General features: G+C 38.0%; 1 protein-coding gene across 1 annotated transcript; it reads left to right on the forward strand.

The window, feature by feature from the left end:
- The first annotated feature begins 8,856 nt into the window (after positions 1-8,856).
- LOC110036957 lies at positions 8,857-9,402 on the forward strand. The gene has a single exon (XM_020741520.1). The coding sequence runs from the start codon at positions 8,857-8,859 to the stop codon at positions 9,400-9,402; it is 546 nt and encodes a 181-aa protein (XP_020597179.1).
- Positions 9,403-9,571: the final 169 nt, after the last annotated feature.

Below are 9,571 nucleotides of genomic sequence, written 5' to 3' on the forward strand. Positions count from 1 at the left end.
AAATGCAACTAAACCCACAGTCATTGGAGAAATTCCAAGATTGCTCTAATTCCAAGATTGCTCTAGGATGTTGTTTCATAAACAGAAATGCCAGGTTGTTTGCAGTAAATAGGTGAAGCCTGAAATGAAATATTGGATTTCAGATTTCACTGTTTTTTTCTCCAGCTCTCTACCTTTGAAATACTTAGGCACCTTATTGATTAAAGGGAGGACTAGGCAAGTCCAGTTTGATGATATTCTTCAAAAAGTTCAAGATAAACTCAATAGTTGGTCCAATACTTTTCTTTCCAATGGGGGAAGAATTACCCTTCTTAGAAGCGTCTTAGCAGCTCTCCCATCTTATTTATCTCAGGTTTCTGTTTTGAGGAAATCCATCCAAACCTCACTTGAAAAAACTTTCAATAGATTTTTATGGGCAGGCCAGAGAAAGCAAGTGCATTGGGTGAGATGGCAAAACATATGTGGCAGTACTAGAGTTGGTGGCCTGGGGTTCAAAAGCTTCAAATAGATTATCCAAACTAATTTTTGCAAACTTTGGGTTATGTTTAGAGCACAGACTTCGATTTGGGCAAAATTTCTGAAAGGAAAATACTGTAGAGATCAGCATGCTTCTCTTGAGACCAACTGATTGGGGGACTCTAGAACTTGGAAGAATATGTTGAAGATGAGAACAAAGGCTGAACGGCTTTTCATTTGGGAGATTGGGGAAGGCAGACTAAATGTGTGGCTTGATAACTGGAATGGAGAAGGCTTAATCTCTTTTCCAACTGATTCTCATTTCAACTCAACAACACAGGTGTCTGACCTTTGGTCCGCTAATGGTTGGAACCAGCAAGCTCTTCAGAATATCCTTGACAATAGATTAATCAACACTATAATGAAAAAACCCTTTGATAGATCTTTGATAGATATAGATCCAGGAAGGACAAACTTATTGTAAAGAAGAAGGTTTCCCAGACATTTTCAGCTTCCAATGCTAATTTCTACTTTCCTCAACAGGAGATATCTTAGACTAAATGTGTGTGGAACAAGTATCTTTCTCCTTCCATGGCCTTTTTATCTTGGAAGCTCTTCTATGGCTTCATCCCAACTGATGATATTTTAAAGTTAAAAGGTTTGAGAGGCCCTTCAAGATGGTGTCTGTGTAAATGTGAGGAGGAATCCCTGCCCCACTTATTCTTTAAATGCTATCAAGCTCAACAGGTTTGGAACATTTTGCTACCCAAATTAAAACTAAATACCATCCAGCTGTCTTGGGAGGTGTTTTATTCAAGTTGGAAAGATTGGCAGGACCAACAGCTCCCTCCCATCCCTTGTATCATGGCATGGTTTGTTTGGATGACAAGAAATAAGATGAAATTTGATGAGGTCCATTGGGATGCAAATGTTGTTGCCACACACTGTTACAGTTATTTACAGAAACTACACTACCATAGGAAACTCCCTGACATCCTATGCACATCTTCCTTCCTTGGTACAAGAAAACTTCAAACTATCCTTGTTCACTGGAATTGTCCTCCTATGGTTTGGGTCAAAGTCAATACTGATGGTAGCCTCATGTCTCCTAATGCTGGCTTTGGAGGGGTTTTCAGAAACACTAGAGGTGAATGCCTACTATATTTTTAGTCTCCTGCTATAGCTGAAGACCCTCTGGAAGTTGAAGCCCAAGCTATTTTTTGGGTTGTTTTCTTGACCATAAAATGCAAGTGGAATCTCTTAATGGTGGAAACTGACTCTATGATCTTACTTAACATGCTGGACGGAAGGATTTCTGCCCCTTGGTATCAAAATCAGTGGATCACTGGTATACAAACGATGAGATTGAGGATAAAGCTGTCCCTTTCTCATACTTTTAGGGAGGGTAATAGACCTGCCAATTGGCTTTCTTAGGGTGGGCTGCATAATTACTCAGAACCCCATCATTGATACTTGTACCACTCCCCATTTAGAGTTGCTGTTGAAAGGAAATCTTGTTGATCTACTTTTCCTTAGAGTTTTGCCACTTTAACTTTTGGAAAGTGCACCATGCCTTCCTTTTTTGTACCCTTTGTATCTTTTATTAATGATATAGGAGCCTAGTCTCCTTTTATTAATATATTAATATATATATATATATATATCAGTTTGAAATCGAATGAGTTTGAAAGTTGACATGCTCAAACATTTAGGTCCATTTCCACACCCGCTCCAACCACAGGCAGCCGCTTCCTTCTATGAAGTTGTGCAGCTTTTTGACCTGTCGTATATTTACGGTGTGCTTGATTTGGCCGTTCAGTTTAAAAGTTGTTCAGAAATTGGTATTTTAAAAACAGTTGGTTTGTTTGAAATATACAATTCTGAAAGTGCTGCCTTTTGAGTAAAGATTGTAATGCCTTTCAGTATATAAACACGATTTGTTTGAAAGTTTTCGTGCTTGGAGGAAGATGTCGCGATGGAGATGTACTTGTCGTGCCTGGAGACATCGCGATGGAAATGCTTGCGAATCGATGGAGGAGGCGTGCTTATAGGTGAACTTTCTCATGCCCTAACAGAGATGTCGCGAAGCCAGAGAGCTGAGAAAGCTGACCGTGAAAATTTGTATACAAACGTGATAAAATAATTCTTTTTCCAAATTATGGTCTAAAAAGCTAAAACAAACACACGCTTTTTATAGGGGTAGGTTTATAAGCCTCTATTATACCTGAGCCTCTATGAATATATATATATATATATTCTTGGTCACATCATCATAACAATTGATATCCTATCCGGAAGCTAACTGCCTCATCATCAGAATGGCCACAGAAGAACTATGAGCATAATTAAAATTCAAAGAAAAAATATAATTAAAATTCAAAGAAATATAACAAATAGAGAAAAAAATAACAAATTCACAAATTTTTTGCAAACAAGCTTGATGGTAATAAAAAATTCTAGGAATAATTCCAAAAGAATTTAACAACAGTCAAGTCAGCATATACAAAATTTGTTAAAATCATTAAATTCATAACATGATTAAAATTTACTAATTTTTTGTATTTTTGTTATACAAGATACATAAATATTCTTCTCAATAATTTATGGTATTTCATAGAATATGAATAAATATTAAATGCATATAAATGCCTTATAAGTATATATATGTCATTTAATTAAAAAAATATAATAAATTCAATTGAAAATATCCATATGGATTCATAAAACATTAAAACTTAAAGGAACATCTCCCTTGTTAAAAATTGAACAAAATGATAAAATATTACGACTTAAATAAGATAACATAGTTGTGGCTACCCCTTTCTTTGTCCTTCACTCACCCCCTTCAAATTTTTCTCAAGACATTAATGCTAATTTTTGGATTAGGTTGATGTGAGGGCAGATTATTTTGTTTTGTGTATTTTTTTGTGCTTGCTTTGTTTTGTTTGCTCGTTAGAACTATTTGGTTAGGATGGGTTTTCCTTATTAAACTGAATGTTAGGATGAGTAAATAGTCTTTTCCCTTCATGCATTATAAAATTTATTTACATATTATGATTTACTAACTTTATTTTGTATGACTATAATAAGCTTAAGACTCTGTTTTGCAAAACTATGTAGTAAGCCTGAGCTGCTATAATAAACATATGTTTACTTTTCCCTATTGAGTTTGCTAGAGTTAGGATATTTGTTTTAGTTGGCTAACTATTGATATCTGGAATATACAAAATAAGAACAGTAAAAAGGAAGAACAATGAGGATGAACCCCAAAAATCTCAAAGCGTGGACAACAATATCCAGATGACATAGTTGACCAATGAGTCTACCGTATGTCTAGGGTTGGATACCCATTTTCGTATTATTTTACTGTTGTATTATTCTACTTCTATTTATTTTGTTGTGATCGATTAGAGGTTTGTCAACTTCTAGGTTGATGTTTTTTTTTTCCCTTGATTTATTGGTAGAGTCTTTAAAGTCTAATTTTTGTCCCCATTTTAACTCAAATTTTTTTTTTTAAAATTTTAAAAAAATCATAACTAAGACAAAATTAATATATGCTGGACCCTGATATACTAGTTTTTCCTCAGGAATTCCATAACACTGCTGCTGGGAGAGGTTCTGCCTCTTGCATACTTCCACTGGGATCAAAAGATGGGGAACCGACTGCTATTTTCTCTAAAAAGGAGATTGCTGACTTAAACTTGGAGGTTCAATTTACTCTAATTGGCAAATTCAGCTTGGGACACCAAAAGATGGAACTTGTAAGGAAATACTTTGACTCCTTGAAAATCTTGAAAATATCAGAGTGGAAGCTTCTACTAGATGGCAGGCATCTCCTAATCCAGCTGACGAAGGGAGAGGACTATGCCAGAATCTTTGCCAAACAATCCATCATCACAGCTGGAACAGAAATGAAAATTTTGAAATGGTCTCCTCATTATGACCCCTCACAAGAACCTCCCACAGTGCCTATTTGGTTTAAGCTACCTAAATTGCCATTGCACCTATTTAAATTGAATGCCTTGTACAATATTGTGTGCACCTTGGGTACACCTTTGAAGGTAGATGCTGCCACTTATAACAAAGCCAGACCAGCCAGTGCAAGAATCCTAGTGGAAAGGGATGTTACTCTTCCTGATGTTAAGAGGATCTGGAGTGGGGACACTCTGAGGGGGTTTTGGCAAGAAGTTATCATGGAGCAAAGACCCCATTATTGCCAACATTGTAAAATGTTTGGACATACTAAGGAGAAATGCTATAGGTTAAACCCCCTAACAGAAGGGTTTATCACCACCCTCAGCAGGATTTGGTTGATGCCAACAAAAATCTCCTGGATATTGGAACTAAGGAAGTGCACAAGAAGATCTCCACTATAGCAGGGACAGAAGAGACTCTCATCCAACAAGAATTATCCTCTGTGCTAGGGACAGTTGAAGATGTAAGCAATATTGCTGGCCAGAAACTTACAAAGGATAAAAATTTGGTGATCCATTCAGAGGTTGAGACAGTTGGGGAGGTGATGCTAGATCCCTTGTCTCCCAGAAATTTAAAGAACCATGTGGTGGCTTCCCCCAGCCAGATCTTGGCAGAAGCAATGAATAAAGAACTGGAGTCAGATTGGCAAATTCAGAAAACTAAAAAGAAAAAGAACTACAAATCAGAAGAACAGAATCTTGGAAAAGGAAAGGAACTTCAAGCTTTGGAGGTTTCTACCAATGAGATAAAAAAGTCTCTAACAAAACTAGAGAGAGGACTTGGTCCTGGTCTCAACCTTACTCTTCTCCCCCCTCCCCATGATCAATTTACTGTGCTGGAACATAAGGGAGATAGCCCACCCCTTATCCTTAAAAATTCTCAAATATATAAATAAAAAACACAAACTTTGGTGCATAGCCATTTTGGAACCTATGGTCCATCTCAACACCTTAAAAATTGCTAAAGCCTTCCCTGACTTCAATCTGTTCACTAATATCAACAACAAAATTTGAGTTTTCTGTAGGAAAGAAATGAAGTGCTCTATCTTACTTAACCATACTCAAATCTTGCATATGAACCTCAACTTTGTGGATATGGAGGTGTTTGCTTCTTTTGTCTATGCAGGAAGCTCTAAAGTTGCTAGAATTGATCTGTGGGAATCCCTGCAGCTCATCCAAGGATCAATTGATAAGGTGTGGCTTGTGGGAGGAGACTTCAATTGCATATCCTCTCCTACTGTGATGAAGGGGTGCAGACGTGCAGACCTCCCAACCCTACAATTATATCATTTTTTAATGATAATATTCAAAAAATTGGGTTATTTGACCTTGGTTTCAGTGGCCCTATCTTTACTTGGAGAAGAAAGGACATGTGGGAAAGGTTGGATAGAGTGCTTGACAATGATAGTTGGATCCAAAATTTTCTGCAGACATCCATCACTCACTTAAGCCTTAATTATTGGCAAGCACTCTTGTCAATATTTAAAATATTGTCAAAAATTTTCTGCAGACATCCAAAATTTTCTGCAGACAATAGTGGAAGCACTGAAATAATTAGGCTGGTTCAGACCACAGGCCTTTACTGATCTCTATAGGGAATAAGGTGACAAGCCAAAAAAGCTCTTTCAGATATCTGAATGTGTGGTCTCAACACTTTAACTTCTTGAATATTATTAAGGAACATTGGAAGAATGACCTTCACCCTGACCCTTTGATCAACCTGTGGATTAATCAAAACAAGGTGGGCAAAGCTCTTAAACAGTGGAGCTGGGACACTTTTGAGGACCTTCTGCTGATTGTGGATAAGGTTGAAAAGGAGGTAATTGATCTGGAGGAGGAGCATAGCAAAGGGAGGATTGATGAAGCTGTTCTTCTTGAGGCAAATGAGAAACTCTTAAATGCTGTCCAGTGGCAGGAACAATTCCTACAACAAAAGGCTGCCAAAACCAAATTTACTGAAGGAGATAGAAACACCAAGTTCTATCATGCATGCATCAAATAACAGATAAAATGTAACACTATACACTCCATCAAGGACCAGAATGGAACTTGGCTCAGGCAAGAAGAGGACATTGCTGAAAGTGTTGTGCAGTACTGCCATAACCTTATGAATGGGAAAGTGAAAGAGTGCATATTGATAGCATATTGATAGCAATTTGTTTGCAGAGAACAAATAGTTTACTGCCAATCTGCACTGATGAGGAGGAGATTAAAATAGCTTTGAATTCCATAGACAGTTCCACATCTACTGGCCCTGATGGGTTTACTGCAGACTTCTACAAGAAAGCCTGGGATGTTATCAAGGTGGAGGTGATCAAAGCTATCCAACATTTTTTCAAAGTTAACTCCCTACCTAATTATTCCAGTGCTTCCACTATTGTCTTCATTCCAAAGACCTCTATCAAGGATAGGTGGAACCATTACAGAACCTTGAGTCTTAATAATGTTATAAGCAAAACTATAAGCAAAATTATTGTACACAGACTCCAACCAATATTACCTCAACTTGTCAGCAATAACCAAGCTACTGTTGTGAAAGGCAGAAGCATTGGGGATAACATCCTTCTGGATGAAGAACTTCTAAAAGATTTGGAGAAACCTTGCAGAGGGGGAAAGGCCATCTTTAAGCTTGATTTGATGAAGGCTTATGACATGGTGAACTGGGATTTCATTATTGAATGCTTGGAGGCTAAGGGCTTTTCCAGGGAGTGCTGTCAGATTATTAAAAGATGGATGAAGGATAATACAAATTCTGTGTTCATAAATAGAAAAGCTCATGGATTCTTTAAAGCTTCTATAGGACTCAAATATGGGGACCCTCTATCCCCCACCATTTTTATCCTGGTCCTAGATTACTTCTCTAGACTTATTGATTGCAAGGAGAATAGAAAAAGCTTCAATACTTATCATAATAGAGCTAAGATGGATATCAGCCATCTGATCTATGCTGATGACATTCTGATGTTTACTAGGGCTAATAAGTCTGCTACCAAGTTCATTATGGAGTGCCTACAAAATTTCCAACAGGTGTCTAGTCTAAAGGTAAACAAGGATAAATGTGAGATACTGATCAGTAAAAGAGCCTCCCTACCAATCAAAAAATGGATGCACTCTTACACTGGATTCTCTAGCTTGAACCTTCCTTTCAAATATTTGGGGATTCACTTGATAAGAGGAAGAACAAAGTTGATTCAATTTGATGAGGTTATTGATAAGATAATCTCTACTCTTCAGGGGTGGTCTAACTCTTATTTGTCCAATGGTGGAAGGATCACCCTCCTTAAGAGCATTCTTACCTCTATCCCTTTGTATGTACTTCAAGTGGCAACAATGAAAAAAAGCACCTCTTTGATGCTAAAAAGAACCTTCAATAGATTCCTTTGGGTTGGGAACAAAAAACAAGTGGCTTGGGCAAGCTGGCAAAAAGTGGCTAAACCTTGGGAGGCTGGTGGTTTGGGTTTTGAAGGATTACACCAGATGCAACACATCAGCCTGTGTAAGCTTTGGATTAAATTCAGACAGAATGAAATCTTATGGGCCAAGTTCATGCAGGCCAAATACTGCAAATTCGATCACCCCGGGAGGTCACTAGGAAGGTGGGAGACTCCAAAATTTTGATTCAGATGCTAAAGGTCAGGGAAGATATTGAAAAGCTGCTAATGGGCTAAGATGGGAGCTGGGCCATGGGGATATCAATTTTTGGAAGGACAATTGGTGCCCTACAGAATTATTGGAACCTTTGCAGGATGAAAAGGAGGGAGATCTACTGGTCAAAGACAGTTGGAATGGCAATGTTTGGTCTGAGGACACTTTGAGGAGTATTCTGAAGAATCATTCTGTCAGCTCCATTTCAACTATCCAATTTGATAGGAACAATAAAGATCAACTTAATTTGAGAAACAGGACCAGGGCAAGTATTTCAAAGGATATCCATAATAATTTGTATAGCTGGGACATTTGCCAGTGGAATGTATTCTCATGCCAAAAACACCTTACCCCTTCCATGTTGTTCTTTTCTTGGGGAGTCCTAAACAATTTACTTCCTACTGATGATATCCTGAAACTTAAAGGTCTGAAAGGGCCATCTAGATGCCATCTCTGCAAGCTTGACCAGGATTCCAGGGATCACTTATTTTTCAGGTGCAAATTTGCTAGGGAGGTTTAGAATAGATTGACCTCCCAAATGAATATTAACCTAATAAATATTGGTTGGGATAACATAATAGATTTTATTAAAGATTGGCAGGAGATTAACCTCATGCCAATCCCCTTCATTGTTGCTTGGTTCCTCTGGATGGCTAGGAACAAGGCCAAACATTAGGAGAGGGAGGTCAGCTCTACTAGGGTGAAGATTAACTGCTTGACACATCTAAATAAGTTGATAAGTTGGAGGAGGTTCCCTAAGATCCTGCAGACCTTACCCACCATGGATGCTAATAATATTAAGATCATCAAGGTTAGATGGGAGAGACCTCCTTACCCATTCATTAAAATCAATACTGATGGAAGCTACACAAACAAGAGAGCAGGTATTGGGGTAATTTTTAGGGATCACATAGGGCATACTTTGCTCTTCTATAAGGCCCCATATATTGCTGAAGATGCTTTGGAAATTGAAGTTGCTGCTCTTTATTCGGCGTTAAAGTTTGCTAAGGATAACAAGTGGAAGTGGATTTCTGTTGAAGTGGACTCCTCCCTGCTGGTGGAGCTGCTGACTATTAAGATTTCTTCCCCTTGGCACATTAACCAATGGATTCACAAGATTAAAAATTTTAGCCTTGAAATTAAGATTCATTTCTCTTTTGTGTATAGGGAAGTAAACAAGCCTGCTAACTTCCTGGCTATGGAGGGTGCAAATGCTGAGCATGCTGAAGTCTCCACAACCCTCTCCCCCCCACTCCACCTGTTAACTCAGGGGGACAAACTCCAAATTCCTTACCTAAGAGTGCAAAAACAAATGCTGGGACCATAGTTTAATGGTCATGAGTCGTGCTGGTCTTCCATTGAGGCTGAGCTCCTTGTTTCTTAGTTGTTTTGTCTTGTTTGGGTGTATACTTGTATTTTCTGTTTACTTACGTTTGTTATGTTGGAGAGGGCCCCTGCCTAGGCTATTTTTTATTGGTGTATGCTTTATATATATA

The sequence above is a fragment of the Phalaenopsis equestris genome, unplaced genomic scaffold (genome assembly GCF_001263595.1).
Source record: "Phalaenopsis equestris unplaced genomic scaffold, ASM126359v1 Scaffold213213, whole genome shotgun sequence".
NCBI lineage: Eukaryota > Viridiplantae > Streptophyta > Magnoliopsida > Asparagales > Orchidaceae > Phalaenopsis > Phalaenopsis equestris.

What these genes read in the sequence shown, in the direction of transcription:
- LOC110036957 (XM_020741520.1), top strand. Translation starts at nt 8,857, where the DNA reads ATGGATGCTAATAATATTAAGATCATCAAGGTTAGATGGGAGAGACCT.